The following is a 22,051-nucleotide window of genomic DNA, read 5'->3' on the forward strand; positions in this document are numbered from 1 at the left end:
CTTTACCCAGAGAGAGTGGTGGGGGCATGGAATGCACTGCCTGTGGGAGTGGCAGAGTCAGAATCATTGGTGACCTTTAAGCGGCAATTGGATAGGTGCTTAAGCTAGGACAAATGTTCGGCACAACATTGTGGGCCGAAGGGCCTGTTCTGTGCTGTATTGTTCTATGTTCTATATGTGGATGGGTATATGAATAGGAAGGGTTTGGAGGGATATGGGCCGATGCTGGCAGGTGGAACTAGATTGGGTTGGGATGTCTGGTTAGCATGGACGGGTTGGACCGAAGTTTCTGTTTCCATGCTGTATACCTCTACCACTCAAAGTTTCTTGTCCACTTTTGAGCTGATGCCATGAGACTCCCAAGGCAACCCCTCATCCCCCAGCCCCGACTGTACCCATGCGTGTCACCATCTCTGCCAGCCCGGCTTATCAGTGGGATTGGTCTTATCCAGGGATACTGACGGTGGTGTATGACACAAGTCTGTAAAGTGGCAAGCTGTGAGTATGACAATGTCAGGCTGTTGCTTGAGTAGTCTATGATACAACTCACCCAATTTTGGCACTAGCCTCCAGATGTTCGTAAAGATGATCTTCCAGAGTTGATAGGGCTGTTTGTTGTCATTGTCATTTCCTGTGTTCCCAAGTGGTCCATCCAGTTTCATTCTCTTTTGAGACTTTGCATTGCTGATACAACTGAGTGGCTGAGCTTTTCTGACAGTCAACAGCTTCATGGTTTCTTAGACTCTTAAATCCAGACATTTATTATGTTCAAATTTCACCATCTACTTTAGCAGGATCCAAACAAGGGTCCCCAGAATACTACCTGAGTTTCCGTATTAATAGTCAAGTGACAACACCACTAGGCCATCACGCCCGCTGTTGTGGGTATTTGAAGCTCATTGCCTCAGAATTATAGAAATGAAAACCATCACAACATTTAGTATGTATTTTGATGAACACTACAAATGCCATAACATGCAAGATTCCAGACTAAGTGCTGGAAAATGAACTTACAGCAAAAAGGCACATGAATGCACAGAGAGTCATACAGCACAGAAACAGACCCTTCTGTCCAACTCGTTCATGCTGACCAGGTTTCCCAAACTAAACTAGTTCCATTTGCCTGCGTTTGGCCCATATCCCTCTAAGCTCTCCAATTTAGTAATATCCTCCCTACAGCAGGGTGACCAGAACTGTACACAGTACTCCAGACCTGGTCTTCCAACATCCTGTACAACCACAACATGGCATTCCCATTCCTATACTCAATCGTTTGAGCAATGAAAACAAGCGTACTAAACTCCTTTTTACCACTCTGTTCACCTGTGACACAACTTTCACAGAACTATGTACCTGAACCCCTGGGTCTCTCTGTTTTACAAATCTACCTAGAAACCTACTATTAACTGTTCAAGTCTTGCCCTTGTTTATTTTACCAAACTGCTATGCCTTACACTTATTCAAATTAAACTCCATCGGCCACTCCTCAACCCAATTAGCCCAATTGATCAAGATCACTTTGCAATCTTGTATAGCCTTCTTCACTGTTGACTATACCAACAATGTTAGGTCTTTTTTTCCATCCTGTAAAACTCTATGACTGTTAAGTTTAATAGATACAGCAAATACCTTTGAGATTTGTTTTCAGTTCAGTGCCAAAGAGTCAGGAATTGAGATCAGAAGCAAATTTAGTTTAGTTCAGAGAACATCAGAGTTGCATCCTCAAGCAAGTTTTAAGTTTCTCTCCCAGTAGATGTTTTCCAGCTCTTTTTAAGGGAAGCCAGTCATCCCAGCAAAAGTGTCTGGTTTGCAAAGCTTCCAGGCCAGGTGAGTTTGAATATAAATCTGAAAGGTAATGGAACTAAAATAAAGTTCTTCTCAGATTTGTGAAAAGCATATGGCAGCAGACTTGGAAAAGAACTATAACATTTTCTCCATGGTACACAAGAAAGTACCTGGAAGGACTGAGCTAAGTAGAACTTTAAAGAGTTGAGATCCAGTTGATTTCTCTGGACTGGAGTTTCTATAATAGATAGTGCTGGTTTGAATTTTGTGTTAAGGTCTTTTTAAAATAGTCTGGTTTGTTTGTTTTTTTAAAGAAACCTCTGCAACCTCATGTAACTATGATATAATCATCAAATTAACTAATAACAAAATTTTGAAATATGATCTGTCAAGCCAGATTTTATTCTAGGATCTGACTTGGTATTATAATCAGAATAGACTCGGAGTCATAGAAACGTACAGCATGAAAACAGACACTTCGATCCAACTCCTCCATGCCAACCAAGTTTCCCAAACTAAACTAGTCCGACTTGCCTGCGTTTGGTCCATATTCCTCTAAACCTTTCCTATTCATGTACCTATCCAAATGTCTTTTAAAAGTTGAACTATATTCGCATCCACCACTTTCTCTGGCAGTTCATTCTACACTCAAAGCACCCTCTGGAAATGTTGCCTCTCAGGTCCATTTAAATCTTTCTCCACTCAACTTAAAAAAAAAAAGCCACCTAGTTTTGAACTCGCTCACCCTATGTGCTATTCACCTGATCTATGCACCTCATTACTTTATAAACTTCTATAAGGTCATCGCTCAGCCTCCTATTTTCTAGGGGAGAAAACGTCCCAATCTTTCCAGCCTATCCTTATAACTCAAACCCTCCATTCCTGGCAACATTTTGGTAAATCTTTTTTGAACCCTAGTTTTTCTGGACATCATTTTGATGCATCTAAGTAGTTTGCTTTTATTGACGTTCATGGTCCTGGGTTTCCCAATTGGAATACAGAGCACTGTGGATTTGTATAAGTTCATCAGTACATCTTTACCCTTAGCCAAAGTTTGATGAAAAAGAAGTCAAAATGCAAATTACACACTCTGCTCTTCATATGCAATTTGATCAGGTGCTTGTAGTAAGAAAGAGATGCTCCAAGGATTGAAAATTACAAGTTGCTAACTGAAATCAGCTATTTTCTCTTTAGCTGTGTGCAAGTGCTCTCTGCTGCTCCACCTTGTTCTGATTTTAAAGAAATTGTTGCACTTGCACACTAATTATTCAATTTTGGAGCCAAAGAAAGTTAAGTCTCACAAATAACAGAAGTACCCTTTTCAAAACTGGCTGGGTAAGAGAGCTTGATCAGTAGTTACTAAGTTAGTAACTAGGCTATGAATTATTTTTGAAGTTTAAAAAATTTCTTACTTTTCCTTTTCCCTCACACTCAATTCTACTTTTTCTTTTCTGTTTCTATTTTTTAATTTTGTATCCAGTTTGACCCTGAATTCATCAACACTAATTAATGCTTCTCTTCAGTCATTTTTACATGTATTTCACAACAGCCTGTACACTAGAAACTATGCACAAAGATTTTTTTTGAAACAAATAGAAATATACACAAGCAAATCTAACAAACAAGTATGCCTTGGAATGCCTGCACTCCAGCAAAATCAGGGCCACACCTGTACTTATACAAGTCAAAATGTCACTGCCTTTTCCAACTGCAATTGCATTCTTCGGGTATTGCATATAGAACCCTAAGGCTATTTGATCATTTATGCTTCTCAATGTCTTAATAAAAGGTACATTACCACTATCCCCCAATTCTTTGTTTTATTTTTCTTTAAAATGCACACTTTGCACTTATCTAATTTAAGTTAAAAATACCACTTGGTTGTCAATTCATTACAATATAAACATTAAAAATACAGGACTTATTTTCCAATATGCTGCTCAGTTTGTCAAGCCTTCTGCAGTTGCATTATGAATCAATTGTAGTTTTACATTCAACATATACTGGTTTATTTCTCTTTCCCTTTTTCAATAAGGATGTTATATTGGCTATTTCAATTTGTATACTGGAGTATCACATGTCTATGGACAGAACTTCTGCTATCGCCTGATTTGTTTCATGATGCATTCCCACTCTGCTGAGGACTTCCTAACATTTACTTTTCAAAAGTAATGAACAATACTTATTATAATCCCAAAATGTACAAAGCTTAAAAAAAGTTTTGTGGGACGTGAAATATAATCCAAAATATATTAAAATAACTTTTCTTTCAATTTTGTCTCAAGTAATTGTTATTGTAGAAGGTTTAATACTGGAGAACAAGAGATATTAAGGTGAATATTAATCCCTACAAAATTGAAATTACAAATTGCAATTTTTGATGCCTAACACAGCTGAGTAGTCCCAAAAGAATTTAACAGGAGTGCACTTTAATAGATAAAGTTTTATACTGAAACCAGCCAATAAAGCTATTTCAATACCTTCATCTCATTCCATCAATGACTTAGTTTCATAAAGGAAGCCACATTGCACTGAAGTTGTCAACAAAGGCACTCAGACCTCAAAGTGTAGAAGTTTTCCCCCCAATTTTACAAGGATGTTTGCCACAATATATGATCAGGGTATTCTAAAATAACAGAAAATAATTGTCATGTGGATGGTATTAATGCTCTGTAGTTAGAGATCAGTGGATTTCTAGATACTAGTAATAAATGATAGGAGTTGGAAAGATGTTACAATACACCTCAAAATACTGCAGATCACTATTTACATAAATTTACATGTTAAAAAATATTTTTTTCATTTTTGCAAAGCAAAAATAATTTATAACAAGATGAATTCAGGCAAGTTGCTGGCGTGTTACAAAACTTAAGATGAAATAAAATTAAATTATAATAGGGTAAGACACAAACTTGGTTTCAGATACTAGTAAGAATTTAGCTAACAGTGATTAGATCATGTAAGATAGAAAAAGTATCATTTTGATACATAATTCAATTTTGTTATACGAAATGGAAAGATCTCTCCCACCAAATCAACTTTTATGCAGAACTTCTAGATAAAGAAATTTTTTTGCAAGCTTTCTATTCTTAATACTGAAATTCTCTGTATATACACACTTTCTCTCTCGACAAACTATATCTGCATGCTTATCAATCAGCCAGCATCAACCTTAACAAGATTGAAAAATAAACATTGGAATGATATAATGTATCTCTATGGTTTGTGGGAAGCCACAAATAAAATCCAGCATAACTTCACTATAGAACGTTAGCAGATTAACATTAAAAAACATAATATGTTTTGTCAGTGATTTCAAATAGCTATTTCTTAATAGTAATCAAAAACTGTATATATTATAAATAGGAAAATAAAACAAGGAACATCGGATACCAAAGATCCAAAACGAAAACAGAAATTGCTGGAGAAACTCAGTAGTCAATAGAGACAAAGAAGAATTAATGTTTTAAGTCCTGAAATGTTAACTCTACTTGCTCTCCACAAATGCTGTCAGACCTGCTGAGTTTCTTCAGTAATTTCTGCTTTTGTTGTAATAAATATGCTTTGTTTTATATTCTAAATCTAAATTTAAAGAATTCACAGCAAACAGTAATTGATACTAATTAAAATATTGTAAATAAATATTTTGAATGTTTTAAAAATTGAAAACTTAGCAATAAATTCAAGCATGTCCGAGTCACTCAATTTTAAAAAAACACTTATTTCTCACAACTGGAAGGTGGGCCAAAAGGCCTCTTCCTCTGCCATACTGGTGTAGGCTTTTACCTTTGGTCCTTCACTTTTGCAACTTTGTTCTTTTGTCTTTTTTGGAATTTGCCCAGCCTGATTCCTCTGCGAGTGTTTGCTCCATGGTCTGGACAGTCCTGGATCCCCAAATGATTTACAAAACTCCACCTATAATATGCATTGATTCTGTTAGTGGTTGTTACAAGTTGCAATAGTAAAACATAGACTTCACATGCTATTGACAAGAGTGAAACTTCAAGATTTCATCAATTCTCATGTACTTGCTACAAGAGCAGATTTCATAAATATATAACGCATGCCTCCTTCCTATGTGTATATAACCAAATAGACAATCCAATGTACCAAACATGACCAAATTAGACAGTTAATTAAGAGAATTGACCATTCCTACAGCTTTCAATTTTAACTGAGGATACTGTAAAAGCAACTGTTCTTTTTATAGAATCATAGAATCCAGCCCTTCAAGTTCATACTGGCTGTCGACGATCAATGCTCCTAATCCCAATCCTCTGCTTTCGGCCTGTAGCACTGCAAATTTATTCCCTTCAGGTGCTAATTCAATTCGACAATTCAAAAATGCATCCAACATACCCTCAGGCAGTTAATTGCAGATCCCAGCTAACTGATGCCTAAAAAAAATGTTTGTATTCATGTCCCCTCAAGTTGCTTTGCCAATCAGCCTATATTGATTTTCTTTGGCTGTCAACCCTCCCATCAATGGGAACAGTTTAGCCCTATCTATTCTGTATAAGCTCATGATTTTGAAAATCATTATTTAAACTGCAGTGACCAACCTCTTTTCCAAACTAACCAGTCACTTAAATCCCCTTATGCCCAGAATGCAACCCACTCCAGTTATTCAGTAATACTGCAAATAAGCATCAAAGAGTTCCAATATTCCTCAACCAACAAGTAGCCATTTGATCCCCAAAGAGAAAAAAAATGGGTTTAAGTGAACAGATTAATTCAAAGGAAAGAAGGCTGGAAAATTAGATTCCAATCAAGACAACCATAAATTAGCTTGCACAAGTAACAGTGGTGGCCAGTTAGACCACCAAACAGCAACAAACACCACCAGCATCTGCAATGCTCACTTTCTCCCATCAAACATTCTCTCCACCTTTAGCATGTCGTGACACCACACAATATATTTTTGGGTGTTTGAAGTGCAGATTTTAAACAATTGGAACTCGCATTTCAATTTTCATCAACCCAACAGCCACTGAAAATTTAATCCACATAGACTCCTGCACAGAAATAGCCTATTCAGGCTGTGCATTTTTGCTTAAAATCCCTTCTACCTAATCCGATCAACATATTCCTCTTTTCCTTTCTTATGTACATATCCAGCTTATACCACTTTCAACAAACCCATGTTTCACACTTGAAACAAACTGTCTCTCTAATGTATTTTTTGCTGGACTTCAGTGCTGAGGATAAATTTGCCAAGACATCAGAAAAGATTCTCCATCAACTTTCAGGGGGATTTTATTTTCAAGATCTGTTAATTATGTAACTAAATTAGAATTAAACCAAACCCAGTCATTCCAAAATCAGAAGTAACGGGAACCCTTAGAAATCTTGCACAATAAAAATACCACTATGCACAATGCATCTAGGTTCATTAAGATCTACAATAATGGAGAAAGCTAGGCTACTGCACTTTGTTGGAGAATGCGTTTCTGAAAGATTAATTCAACTAAGGTGCCAACAGGATTAAATATGGGCAGCAACGTTTTGTTAAGTACAGATATTTTGAAACAATAGTCCAATGTGAATTACAGAGTTTTAACAAGATACCCACAACAGCCCTTGTGATTGTGGCTGCAGCATGTTGCTAGCTTTTGCCCTCATCAATTCCTCTATACCATTCAAGAAAGTCAACATTCCAATATCTTCTGCTGGCTGTTTTGCACTGTCCATCCTCAAAACACCCACACAGTTCTATTCCTATCTGATCAAAATCCATATATGTGACTTCTATTTCCATGCACACAGACACACTTGAAACGGCCTTCAGCCCCTCTTCATCTTGTGTATTGTACTCCTCAGTTACCTAATTCCTAAACTGTTCCCTCAATGGCAAAACTTGGTTTTGTCTTCCAACATAAGTTAAGAAGTAGGGATGCTCACTCCTGATTGCATAATGTTTAGCATCATTCACAATGCCTTAGATACTACTGTAGCCCATATGCAACAAGGACTGGACAACATTCACACTTGGGCTTAGAAATGGTAAGCAACACTCATGCTAGACAAGTGCCAGGTAATTTAAATGGAACAGATAAACACAGTCAAATTTCCAGCATACACTGGTGGAAGACACCTGTTTGGAGCAGGAATTTTTTTAAGCTAACTCAATGGGTGGCATGTGGCTCAGTGGTTAGCACTGCTGCCTCGCAACGCCAGAGACCCGGGTTCAATTCCAGCCTCGAGCAACTGTCTGCATGGAGTTTGTATATTCTCCTCGTGTCTGCGTGGGTTTCCTCCAGGTATTCCGGTTACCTCCCATAATCCAAAGATGTGTGGGTCAGGTGAATTGGCCATGCTAAATTGCCCATAGTGATAGGTGCATTAGTAGGGAGTAGAGTAATGGGTCTGGGTTGGTTACGCTTTGGAGGGTCGGTGTGGACTTGTTGGGCCAAAAGGCCTGTTACTGCACTGTAGGGAATCGAATCGAATCAAAAAAGTACAGATAAAGTGCATCAATGTTGTCACAATGTTGCATCAAAATATGTTGTTTGCATATTATTCCCAATTAAAGTTATTAGAAATGAAGGAAACAAACACAAAGAACATCAAACTCGAGAAAAAAATTGAGCATTCTAAAAGCTGAAAATGATTCAATGGTAAATAAATAATCCTCTGTCAGTCCCCAAATTAAATTAATGAAATCTGTCAATGCCAACTGCAAAGTAGTAAATATATTGTATAATCCAGTTAACTATGGCATGAAAATGTTGAAATCTGCAGTCACTTAATACCTAATCAAGATAGCAATCAACAACTTGTATGAATTTCTAAACATCCCTTCTAAAAGTATCTTATAGAGAAGTCTTGGGAGATTTTCAACAAACAACATTATGACAACATTTATGTAACTGCGAAAGAACTTATGACTTGAAATAAAGTAATACTGCAGAATACTTACAGCAATTCTGGAAGTGTCGATGTAGCTCTTATTGAAGTGTTTTAAAGCAGCTTGTGCTTCCTCTTCTGTTTTGAAACCAACAAATCCAAACTTTCGAAATTTTCCATCCTTTGTGAACTTTAACGTGCAATCTGTTAATGTTCCAAAGGCACCAAATAGTGTTTTAAAACGCTCGTCCTTCATCTGGGAAATGAAAAAGTAACACAAACCCACAAATCAAATTAAGGCATGCCTTTGGAATATTGATTCTCTCGTCCTAGATTATTTCACACAGCAATTGCTGTACCGTTGCATAGATTCCAGACCATACAGATAGGTAAACATTGCAGTTACAGAGTCATAGAGAGGTACAGCATGGAAACAGACCCTTCGGTCCAACCCATCCATGCTGACCAGATATCCCAACCCAATCTAGTCCCACTTGCCAGTACCCGGCCCATATCCCTCCAAACCCTTCCTATTCATATTCCCATCCTATTCATAAACCCATCCAAATGCCTTTTAAATGTTGCAATTGTACCAGCCTCCACTACTTCCTCTGGCAGCTCATTCCATACACATACCACCCTCTACATGAAAACGTTGCCCCTTAGGTTCTTTTTATATCTTTCCCCTCTCACCCTAAACCTATGCCCTCTAGTTCTGGACTGTCCCACCCCAGGGAAAAGACCTTGTCTATTTATCGTAACCATGCCCCACAACATCTTTCAGATAAGGAGACCAGAACTGCATACAACATTCCAACAGTGGCCTAACCAATCTCCTGTACGGCCGCAACATGTCCTCCCAACTCCAGTACTCAATACTCTGACCAATAAAAGAAAGCATACCAAACGCCTTCTTCACTATCTTATCTACCTGCGACTCCACTTTCAAGGAGCTATGAATCTGCACTCCAAGGTCTCTTTGTTCAGCAACACTCCCGATTACCGTTAAGTGTCTAAGTCCTGCTAAGATTTGCTTTCCCAAAACGCAGTACCTCACATTTATCCAAATTAAACTCCATCTGCCACTTCTCAGCCCATTGGCCCATCTGATCAAGATCCCATTGTAATCTGAGGTAACCTTCTTCGCTGTCCACTACACCTCCAATTTTGGTGTCATCAGCAAACTTACTAACCATACCTGTTATGCTCGCATTCAAATCATTTGTATAATTGATGAAAAGTCGTGGACCCAGCACCAATCCTTGTGGCACTGCACTGGTCACAGGCCTCCAGTCTTAAAAACAACTCTCCACCCCACTCTCTGTCTTCTATCTTTCAGCCAGCTCTGTATCCAAATGAGTTGGATATAGTTGGATACGAGTTCTCTCTGTATTCCTTGAGATCTAACCTTGCTAACCAGTACCTCATGGGGAACCTTGTCGATTGCCTTACTGAAGTCCATATCAATCACATCTACCACTGTGTCCTCATCAATCCTCTTTGTTACTTCTTCAAAAAACTCCCATGATTTCCCACGCACAAAACCTGTTGACTATCCCAAATCAGTCCTTTCCTCTCCAAATATACGTACATCCTGTCCCGCAGGATTCCCTCCAACAACTTGCCCATCACCGACATCAGGCTCACTGGTCTATTGTTCCCTGGCTTATCCTTAGCACCTTTCTGAAACAGTGGCACCACATTAGCCAACCTCCAAATCTTCTGGCACCTCACCTGTGACTACTGATGATACAAATATCTCAGCAAGAGGCCCTACAATCATTTCTCTAGCTTCCCACATAGTTCTAGGGTACACCTGATCAGATCCTGGGGATTTATCCACTTTTCTGTGTTTCAAGACATCCAGCACTTCCTCCTCTATAATATGGACATTTTTCAAGATGTCACCATCTATTTCCCCACATTCTATATCTTCCATATCCTTTTCCACAGTAAATACTGATGCAAAATGCTCATTTAGTATCAGCCCCATCTCCTGCGGCTCCACACAAAGGCCGTGTTGCTGATCTTTGAGGGACCCTATCTCTCCCTAGTTACGCTTTTGTCCTTAACGTTTTTGTAAAAACCCTTTGGATTCTCCTTAACTCTATTTGCCAAAGCTATCTCATGTCCCCTTTTTGCCCTCCTGATTTCTCTCTTAAGTATACTCCAACTGCCTTTATACTCTTTGAGGGATTCACTCGATCTATCCTGTCTCTACCTGACATATGCTTCCTTCTTTTTCTTAACCAAACCCTCAATTTCTTTTGTTATCCAGCATTCCCTATACCTACCAGCCTTTCTTTTCACCCTAACAGGAATATACTTTCTATAGACTCTGGTTATCATTTCTGAAGGCTTCCCATTTTCCAGCCGTCCCTTTACCCGTGAACATCTGCCCCAAATCAGCTTTTGAAAGTTCTTGCCTAATACCTTCAAAATTGGCCTTCTTCCAATTTAGAACTTCAACTTTTAGATCTGGTCTATCCTTTTCCATCACTATTTTAAAACTAATAGAATTATAACCGCTGGCCCAAAAGTGCTCCCCCTCTGTCACCTCAGTCACCTGCCCTGCCTTATTTCCCAAGAGGAGGTCAAGTTTTGCATCTTCTCTCGTAGGTACATCGATATACTGAATCAGAAAATTTTCTTGTACACACTTAACTAATTCCTTTCCATCTAAACCCTTAACACTAAGACAGTCTCAGTCTATGTCTGGAAAATTAAAATCCCCTACCATAACCACCCTAGTATTCTTACAGACAACTGAGATCTCCTTACAAGTTTGTTTCTCAATTTCCCCCTGACTATTAGGGGGTCTATAATACAATCCCAATAAGGTGATCATGCCCTTCTTATTTCTCAGTCCCACCCAAATAACTTCTCTGGATGTATTTCCAGGAATATCCTCCCTAAGTACAGCTGTAATGCTATCCCTTATCAAAAAACACCACTCCCCCTCCTCTCTTGCCTCCCTTTTTGTCCTTCCTGTAGCATTTGTATCCTGGAATATTAAGTTGCCAGTCCTGTCCATCCCTGCGCCAGGTTTCTGTAATTGCTATGATATCCCAGTCCCACGTTCCTAACCACGCCTTGTGTTCATCTGCCTTCCCTGTTAGGCCTCTTGCATTGAAATAAATGCAGTTTAATTTATCAACCCTACCTTGTTCTCTGCTTTGTCCCTGCCTGCCCTGACTGTTTGACTTGCCTTTAATCTAAACTCTGGTACAGTTGAGAACAGAGTGGTGCTGGAAAAGCACAGCAGTTCAGGCAGCATCCAAGGAGCAGGAAAATGCTGCCTGAACTGCTGTGCTTTTCCAGCACCACTCTAATCTAAACTCTGGTTTCCAGCATCTGCAGTCATTGTTTTTACCCTCTCAACTGTACCAGTCTCAGATTGAAATCTTTCCTCACTATCTCCCTGGGTCCCACCCCCACCACCTCAGATTAGATTTTACTGCCAGTGATGTTTAACCCATCAGAGTGTGACATGGTGACTGCAAATGGACACTACAAACTGGTGGCAGCTAACAGCAACAACTAGCTAGTGCAGCCAGCTGATGACAGCAGCAGTGGCAGTTGCGAAAATTTCTTTTCCAAAAAGTCATGACTGATTATCCACACAACTTCAGTGCTAAAGTATACAAAGCCACCAAACTGAAAGCAGTATTTAAGTACGTCAATCACAATGAAGAAACAGTTGTGAATACATTTGCTCACTTCAAAAAAAAGCCAAGGTTTGTCCAATATAAATGATGGCAGCTTGCAAGAGGACCAAGACACTCCCAAATTGGCAATGCGATCTGAAAACAACATGCAGCTAAAAGCATTTTTAAAAATTTACATACATGGTTAAGACCTTGCCCGTAAATAGTTGCCAGTCAGCTACACCATTTTTATACTGCAGAAATAGAATGAAACCAGAAGAAAACACACACAATATTGTTCTTATATACATTGGTCTAAACGCCACACATAAGCGCTGCCGAACAATTTCCAGCAAAAGAAACAGAAAGTAGGCAACCTCAGAAGCACCAACAGGAGAACAAAACAGAGAGAAGGCAACAAAACAAAGCAGAAGAAGAAAGATGAAAAGTAAACAGCTGAGGATGAATTAGCACTCCATTAACATTTTGTCAGAATTTCAGTTCAAGAAAAAAAGAAGAAATCTATATTTCCCCAGATCAACAAATCACTGATAAAGAAAGACGGCTTAAAAAAAACTGAGTCAATTTCAAGATATACAAACCTTCTAGACAAACCTAAAGCATGTGTCATTGACACACAGATAGAAGAACATATGCTCACAGCACTTGCTGTAAGCCAGCAAAATTTTCAGGTGCTTGACTTTACAGCACCTACTGTCGTCCAAATCAGGATTCCTTTATGAGATGTGGCTCATCTCACCCACAAGACAATGCCAGAAATTTTGTGACATATACAAGAGGACATTGCGCTGAAGTGTGCAACACACAACTCCAGAGCAGTGTATGACAAAGAGTCAAGGAAGGAACAGTATCAAGAGCATTTCCAAAGTTCCACCCATGTCAACAAAGTCCAAGAAGTAACTATAACATCATTGCTTACTGACCCCTGTCATGTGTCCATATGACCAATTTAACACACAGCATGGATGCTGACAAAAAAGCTGAAGCTCTATTCAAGAGTTATACCCAAAAAGGAATGGGCAACCTACAAAGCATATGCCAAGACCGTCAGTGATGCAAGTGCAAATATCATCTTTATGTATCTTACCAGAGATGCAGTCCATGCACGAGCTAAATGTTTGCAATGAGTCTGACATCCCATACAGTGACACTATTTGTCTGCAATGCCAATATAGCTCCTCACAATGGACACTTGAAACCTTTTACGTTGGTTGTACACCAGAACCTATGATTCGTCCATAAGTTTGCACTGATTGATGTATTATTACAATCCATGAGATAACAAACACATCAATTACAACACAAAAGACTCTAAACCACAACATCGAGTCTAACCATAACCTGACTAACCTTTACCCAGACAGGTTTTACATTATTAGCAACTTTAAAAGACAATGCCCAACACATCGTTTATCCTCCTGCAAATGCAGCATTCACATTCAAGTAAAGTTCAAACTGGAATTGGACTCCATTGTACAAAAAGATATTGTTGATGTTGAGCATCAGACTGACAGACAATTCTAATTTCTTGTGCTCTGAACAATTAGCTCCAAAGCAAATAATTATCAGATATATTTATTTTTCTAAGTCAACACTAAGAAGGGATATTAGTTCATACATAGGAGCAACATGACAAGTCAGTGCCAGGGACCAAGGTTCGATTTCACTATCAGACAACTGTCTGTAGAGTTTGCACATTCTCCCTGTTTGCGTGGGTTTCCTCTAGGTGCTCAAGTTTCCTCCCACAGTCCAAGATGTGCAGATTAGGTGAACTGGCCACGCTAAATTGCCCCTAGTATCTAGGGATTATGCAGGCCAGGTGGATTAGCCATGGGAAATGCAGAGTTACAGGGATAGGACACTCTTCAGAGGTTCAGTGTGGACTGGATGGGCCAATTGGCCTGCTTCCACACTGTAGGGATTCTATGATTTTATCTTTCAGCAAAGTCATAGAAAGTGAAAATTTTTAGGACATCTTTCACTAGATATCATTTCCTTAGATTACTCTCAATGTGATTATGTGAATTATATCATCAAGAATCCACCAGGTTGCCTCTTTATTGCAGATGACACTGCAATCCTCAGAAAAACTAAACATGTCGATGGCACAAATTTCCATCAACTCATGACAATGGCAAGGAATTAGTGTTGTTTTCAAAATGTAAAGTCAAAATGAACAAACTTGATTCCTTTATTTCAATCTACTTGTCAACGAGCATTAGACATGATGCCACCAAAACCGAAGATGTACAGAAGATGCCTACACCACTAGACAAAGATGATTTACAATGGGGTCTCAGTTTCTTCAATTCTGATCTCCCATCATCCCGAATTTTACAACCAGTTATCTCCTCTTCGAGATCTTCTCTACAAAAAAAAATCACATGCTGACCGGAAGATCACCAGCACATTTTTCAATCTCTCAATAGTGCTCTATCAGCCTAGCAAGCGTGTACTTCTATATTATGCTCCTTCAATATTTACCACATCAGAAGTAGATACATCCAATAAAGGTCCTGGCGCACATCTGTCACAGGATTGCAAACCCACTACATTTGGTTCTAATATTTTTACATCAGCTCAGGCAAATTACTTCAACATTGAGAGAGAAACTCATGTTCTAGTTTTTGAAATATATGTTTCACAGGTAACTACTGAACAAGTACTTCATTGTTCATAACAACCACAAACTGTTAGAAATGATCCGTCGAAAGCATGTGAAGAACACACCAATGATTATGTGTGACAGTCAGAGAGTACAATTTAGAAGTACACAACAAACCAGACTCCCAAATAACTAGCTCTGATACTCTTCACTGATTTCCAAGCCCAACTAAGAACAAATATATTATTTTTGATATACAAGTGGATATTACTGAAGATACTCTCAGCAACAATTTCAATCATTTTGGCCACAACCAAGCAGAACAGATTCAGCAAGCTGTATCAGATGATGGCCAGCTGTAACTTCATCAGCACCAGGTGGGCCTGAACACATCCTACAAGTCCCTAGATGAACAAGCTCATTCTGGTGATAGAGACAAATTAGGACTCTGTGAATTTAATTTTTAAAGATGATAAGTGGCAATTCAAATTATGTCAAGACATGCAAGACTATATAAACACGTCACATGAGGACACAAAAAAAACCAAGTAATTGATGCATAAATTCATTTACTGGCCTGGCATTAATAAAGACTGATCAACTAATCGAGTTGCATGAAACATACCAACAAAATGAACCCCAACTATTGAGAGAACCTATCATCCAACTTAAGGTTCCTCATGTATCATGATGTAAGATTGCCTGTCTAATATTTTCCATGACCAAAAACACAATTACACTGTTATCTGCACCTTTCACTAAATTCCCCTTTTTATAACAAATCCAAGATACTAGTGCAACAGTATTGACATGTTGGCCGCTATATTCAGTGTGTTCAGTGTTCATAAACAAATTGTGTCTGATAACAATCCACATTTCACCAGTGCGCCCTTCCAAAGTCAGTGCAGGAAAGGACGTGTTCAACATATACCTCTTCTCCTCACTATCCTCAGCCAAACATTTTTGCAGAATGCACTGTACATACAGAAAAATCCATGATAATCCACAGGAAGCACTTTACTAAGATTTTCAGGTGACCATGCTAAGTATATATGTCACTAAAGGGAATAACTTACCCTCACTGACAACTCATGTTTGAAAGGCAGATTCACTCAGTTCACCTCTCCCAAACTCACACCCCCACCCCCCAGCCAAAATGGGACAAGAGTATGATCTATGAGCATGCAGTTATCCCAACTTCAACTAGGACTTAGCAGATAATTTCAAGATTTTCATACGAATGAAGGGGCCTGCAGAAAGTTACAAGGTCAGTGTGTCCAACCTAGGTCCCATGACATTTTAATAAGCGATGGTCCAGTCCTATCAAGAAACAGGCAACATATTCAAACTGCATAAAACAGACCACCTATCATACAGGATGACAACTTGGATACTGAAGTTATTGTCTCATCTAACACTGTGCACCTGCAATAAATGATGTACATCCATCTGTCATGGGCAATGACACAGGCCAAGTTGTGATAATGGCATGACAACTAAATCTGGTTATGTCATCCATGCCAATGCTAACCTGAATGTATGTATTAGTGTGTCTATGTCCACGCTTATATAGGTTTGGAAAAGCATTCCTATTCTTTAAAGTGAAAAACAGAGATGCTGTATTAAAGCAGAGATTCCAGACCAGACAGGCAGTGTGCATTTAAGACAGTTACATAACCACCGTAACTGATGACATTCTTGTCTAAAAGTTGTTGTTTTCAGTCACTCTCTGTTCAACAGAATCTGAGTGTCGTGTGTTCAGTCAGTTATCATGTACATATACACACACACACAAAGTCAGTAAGCACACAGACCAAATTACATGTAGTCTTCTGGCCCAGAAGTAGGGATACTAATAGTGTGTCAGAACAACTGGTCTTTGTGGCACATGTTACATGAGTTAACATACAGGAAAGCATTCAGACCATAATAATGGCAGTAGTATCTGACCCCAAGAGTATACCCTTATTAGAAGGTATACTCAGCAATTACTCAGACATTTAGTTCATTCAGAACTAATGATTGAGTAATTATGTTATTGATTATACAATAACACTTCATCTTTCAGGAATCAGGGTATCTCATTCATAATTAATATGGATATAAAGTTTAATCCTCAGAGCACAGCCTGGTTTAGACATACTGCAACAAAACTGGAAAATAATTCAATACGAGGTGACCAGAAGAGTTGAAACAAAAGCAGCAACTGCTTGAGAAACTCAACAGGTCAGACAAGACCTATGGACAGAAAGCACAGTTAAAGTTACGAGTGCAGTAACCCTTCTTCAGGTATCAGAAGACTTGCTTGAATGGGGTGTACCAAGTTAAAAATCACACAACACCAGGTTATAGTCCAACAGGTTTAATTGGAAGCACTAGCTTTCAAAGCGCTGCTCCTTCAGGTTGTGACAATATCCTGATGAAGGAGCATCGCTCTGAAAGCTAGTGTGCTTCCAATTAAACCTGTTGGACTATAACCTGGTGTTGTGTGATTTTTAACTTTGTACACCCCAGTCCAACACCGGCATCTCCAAATCATGCTTGAATAGGGATAGCAACACATTTATAACAAGTCAGGAAGAAAGCAAACCAAACCAAAACGAGGGACAGAAACAGAACTGATGTTTCGAGAGCAGCGACCTTTCCGCAGAACAGTAAACCACAGTAAGCTCTTAACAGTCAAGATTAGAGAGTGGTGCTGGAAAAGCACAGCGGGGTCAGGCAGCATCCGAGGAGCAGGAGAGTCGACATTTCGGGCTAAAGTTCTTCATCAGTAAGGTCTGTACAACCAACTGGGCAAGTTATGGACCTGTGCTGGGGGCAGATGACCACAGTCCCTAGTCGGGTTAAAGAGGAGCAGCGGCGGCGGCACAGAGGTCAATGAGAGGAGCACACTCTGATGTGTTTCTGCAGCACACTGGGTGCGTGCGTAGGAGGAGAAAGGTGCAACAATCTGACAGCGTACAGGGCTCTCTCTGCCCGGTGTAGTCAGCTCCTGCATGTTGTTCAGGTTTGGGATTCACTCACTGGGGGGGGGAGGAGACAAGAAGGATGCGAGGTACACCTCCACCCCCCCCAACTCGGCCTCTTGGACTTACCCCGCTCGGCAGGTTCTTCACAATGAGCCGGGACATCTCGCAGCCCGCTCTCCCTCCCCGGGTCCTAGCGCTCTCACCCAGGCCAAACCTCTCCCTACTCCTTCCCAATTCTGAACCACGAGCTCCTCACGCGCTCTCTCCAACGGTCACAGTCGGCGCGAGTCGTGAAATCCGGGCCCGACACGCGAACGCCTCCTCCCAGAAACCCCTGCGGCAGGCAAGACGGCAAGCAGCGAGGGACCCATCCCTCCTCGCGCAATCTTCAGTTCAAAACGGTTCAAGGGCTCACTGGCTCCCCTGAGGAGCAGTCATTCATGCATGCACACCGGGTGTCTCCAGCAGAATTCTGCCCTGGCACTAAAGCAAAATGCTGTGGATGCTGGAAATCTTAAAGGAAAGCACAAAGTGCTGGAGAAACTCCGCAGGTCTGGCAGCAACAGTACAAAGAGAAAGAGTTTGTAGTGTAGGATAATTTCTTCACTATTTCTCTCCACAGATGCTGCCAGACTTACGAGATGTTGTATTAAGTTTAGTAATAAGCCGGATTTAGTGAACAAGCTGAAACAAACTAAAATAACTGCCGATGCTGAAAATCAGAAACAAAAAAACAGAAATTGCTAGAAAAGCTCAGCGGGTCTGGCTGTTGAGAGAAATCAGAGTTAACAAGAAGTTCCAAGGGCCACTGGTGCTGCCAGACTTGCTGAGCTTTTCCAGCAATTTCTTTTTTTATTTCTGAACCAAAATTAAATTCAGCTCATTGAATGTGAACATTTATCTAATTGCCATTGGTGTGGTACTTGAAAGGGAAGGCAAATCAAGACTTTATTTATTGATTCAGGTAAATTTGACTTCATGAAGTTTAGACAGAAACTGTAAACTTAACCATGCACATCTGTCATGAGTAAACTTTTAAAATACATAAAATGTATACATTTTAAAAATGTTTTTAAAAAACAGTTTATACCCCTAAGGGGAAACAGCACTATAGTTGCCTAAAAGAAAGCCATGGACGACTTATGGAGTAAAAGACGATGTACAACTGGGACTAGATTCATTTCAGATATCTAGTTGGCATGGACAAGTTGGTCCAAAGGATCAGTTTCCATACTGTACGTCCTTATGCCTCTATGACTCTCTACAAAATTAAAATAATATCCACACTGAAAATGCAATGGCAAGCACAAATCCTGGAAACATGTTTGTTTCAAATCTATTCCTTCAAGTAGACATTTGGCAGTTGGCTACTAAATCCTATCAGGTGTTCAATTTACAAAGCAGCGAAGTTAATACCAAGATAATTTCTGTGCAAAATAATATTGAGCTGAAAGTCAGGTCAAGGGACAGTGATTTGGGAGGACTGGTAAACCAAGAAAAATACTCATTCCTAATATCCTGTGAGTTTTATATGAAAGCTTACTCTGGCTCCATACATATCTGTGAGACAATGTTCCGCCAATCAAAAATAACCAAGTCCATGGTTCATACCTGCCTCACAGACTGTATATGACTAGCAGTCTTAACCTACTATCCAACTTCAAGGCATTGGCAGATAATGTTCAGTCAAGGGTGTAACACTGATACTTGGGGGGGTAGAAGACAAAATAAATACCTATGTATATTTAGTTTAAAATTTATATTGCACTGAGAATGAAAGATCAGAGACCACTGCCTCAGGTTTTAAATGGTGAGGTCTGTCTCGCAAATGAGATTCTTGTGAAACCTTATTTCCATGTATTTACATGTCATTATGAGCACAACTTGCTTCATTTCTACGCAGCTTCCAAATATCCTCTCCTCTGAGAAGCTATATGGCCCCAATTTCCAACATGAAAGTCAGAGCAATAACCTAGAGGCAAGCAGCTCACTTCTTGTTTCTCTGGGCCTTATCCAGATCTGTCTGTACCACAATATCCCTGGATGCTCGAGGGACATCTCCCTCTTCGAACCTTCATCCAAACAAGTTGGCAATAACAAACTAACATCCTCACCACTGCATTGTGCCTGGTTCAGACCAAATCCTAAGCTCGATTAGGATTTCACTCAAGAGTTCCAGATCATTTATGAACTATATACTTCTGCCAGGTATCTCAGCATAAAGGCATACACACATATGTATCTGCACAGGATACTTCTAGTGGCTGTTAGCTTCAGGTCTTAGTGCTCAATACTTTGTGCTTTTTTGGAGACTGTCAGCTTTGTGAACTTGCATTTCATTTAGGGAGAGGCAGCAGCCTTTCATGGCTCAGGTCATTGAACAGTCAAGGAAGTAGGTATATATGACATCAAACTGCATTAATATCACACCTGCAGCATGTGCCAGGAGCTTATACGGCACCTACGTTACATTTTCTTCAATCAAACAGCCATTTGTAAAGGTCACAATGGAGCTGTCCTTAGTGGAGTCAATTGAGAATATGGGTTTACTGCCATCATCAGTGAAGGGGATCATCAGTTCAGAGGGTTGGCCACGGTCAGACCTATAGTTCAGAAACAACAACTCAGACGATTACAAGTCAGTCAGTCCAGTACTGTGGAGACATCAGTCCAAGTTGTGGGCCAATATTTCCTGCAATGACACAAAGGGAGGGATTTAGTATGATGACTGTGCATAGAGGAGCCATTAGAAGTGACGCAAGAGCAGAAGGTGGGATAAAGTGAATCCATGACTGAGAGCAGGAAGGGTTAGTATTTTGGGAGGATGAGTAGATGAAAGCCATTGAATAGACACTATGAGCTCAATACTGAGAATTGTCATCCATGGTTTAGTGAGAAGACTGTGCAGTAGAAGAGTTACAGTGAATGGTGGCCCTGTGAATATTAGGGAGCAGAGAGAAGATGCCGGCATTTACCTTTGCAAAGCACAGGTTATTTCAAGTGACACAGTGCACTGATTCAGGCTGTTATCTCAGTCTCTAAGCTGGGTGAGACTGTTCGCATAGCCTCCTTTATCAATTTGCAGGAAAGGAAAGCATGCCCTCCTTTCTACCACAAAATGCGTCAGCTGTCAGCAAACCAAGGTGCTAACTTGCATTTCTGGATCACGTCCTTGGATAATAATGATGGAGCACAAGGGCGGGGGAGTCCAAAACTTAAGGGGATAAGTTTAAGGTGAGAGGGAAACTATTTAAAAGGGACCTAAGGGGCAACGTTTTCATGTGTGTATGGAATGAGCTGCCAAAGGGAGTGTTGGAGACTGGTGCGATTACAACATTTGAAGGGGATCTGGATGAGTACAAGAATAGGAAGGGCTTAGAGGGATATGGGCCAAATGCTGGCAAATGGGACTGGATTAAGTTAGGATATCTGATTGGCATGGACCGGTTGGACCAAAGTTTCTTTTTCCGTGCTGTATATCTCTATGACTCTATGACACCAGAGTGTGAAGGCCACTCTTGGCTTCCAGCATGTAAAGTGATGTTGATATGGGATTTAAATATGGCACTAACAGTATAATCTTTGAAAGTCCTAACAGCAGTAGGAACTTCTTCCTCTCCTGCCACTCAATTCCACAGTACGGTGCCAACAAGTTGGCTCCCAGCACCATTTTAATTGCAGCAAGGGCGGAGAGAGAAGGGCAGAAGATTGTGTGATAAAAGTTGACATCGGCCATAGAGTCATGGAGATGTACAGCATAGCAACAGATCCTTTGGTCCAACCAGTCCATGCCGACCAGATATCCCAACTCAATCTAGTCCCACCTGCCAGCACCCGGCCCATATCCCTCCAGACCCTTCCTATTCATATACCCATCCAATTGCCTCTTAAATGTGAGAAAAAGTTGCTACTTGCTCCGCAAGTAGCCGGCCTGTCTCCCCAATATAGAGGAGGCCACATCGGGTGCAGAGGATGCAATAGATGATGTGTGTGGAGGTGCAGGTGAATCTGTGGCGGATATGGAAGTTTCCTTTGGGGCCTTGGAGGGAGGTGAGGAGGGAGGTGTGGGCGCAAGTCTTGCACCTCCTGCGGTTGCAAGGGAAGGTGCCGGGAGTGGAGGTTGGGTTGGTAGGGGCTGTGGATCTGACGAGGGAGTCACAGAGGGAGTGGTCTTT

The 22,051-nt window shown here is 40.2% G+C and overlaps 1 protein-coding gene across 4 annotated transcripts in view; it reads right to left on the reverse strand.

The window, feature by feature from the left end:
* rbm19 (RNA binding motif protein 19) overlaps window positions 1-18,218 on the reverse strand; it is a 243,640-nt gene extending 225,422 nt beyond the window's left edge. For 2 of the 4 annotated variants that reach the window (XM_043715848.1, XM_043715849.1), the window contains exons 1-3: window positions 18,003-18,217; window positions 8,705-8,887; window positions 5,572-5,700 (exon numbers count right to left, since the gene is read on the reverse strand). In XM_043715848.1, coding sequence (XP_043571783.1) covers window positions 5,572-5,700; window positions 8,705-8,887; window positions 18,003-18,038 — 348 coding nt within the window. In that variant the 5' untranslated portion in view covers window positions 18,039-18,217. Of the gene's footprint in view, window positions 1-5,571; window positions 5,701-8,704; window positions 8,888-12,351; window positions 12,435-18,002 lie in introns of all 4 variants that reach the window. The other 2 variants (XM_043715850.1, XM_043715851.1) reach the window with 2 other exon arrangements.
* Between the last annotated feature and the right edge of the window lie 3,833 nt (window positions 18,219-22,051).

The sequence above is a fragment of the Chiloscyllium plagiosum genome, chromosome 25 (assembly GCF_004010195.1).
Source record: "Chiloscyllium plagiosum isolate BGI_BamShark_2017 chromosome 25, ASM401019v2, whole genome shotgun sequence".
NCBI lineage: Eukaryota > Metazoa > Chordata > Chondrichthyes > Orectolobiformes > Hemiscylliidae > Chiloscyllium > Chiloscyllium plagiosum.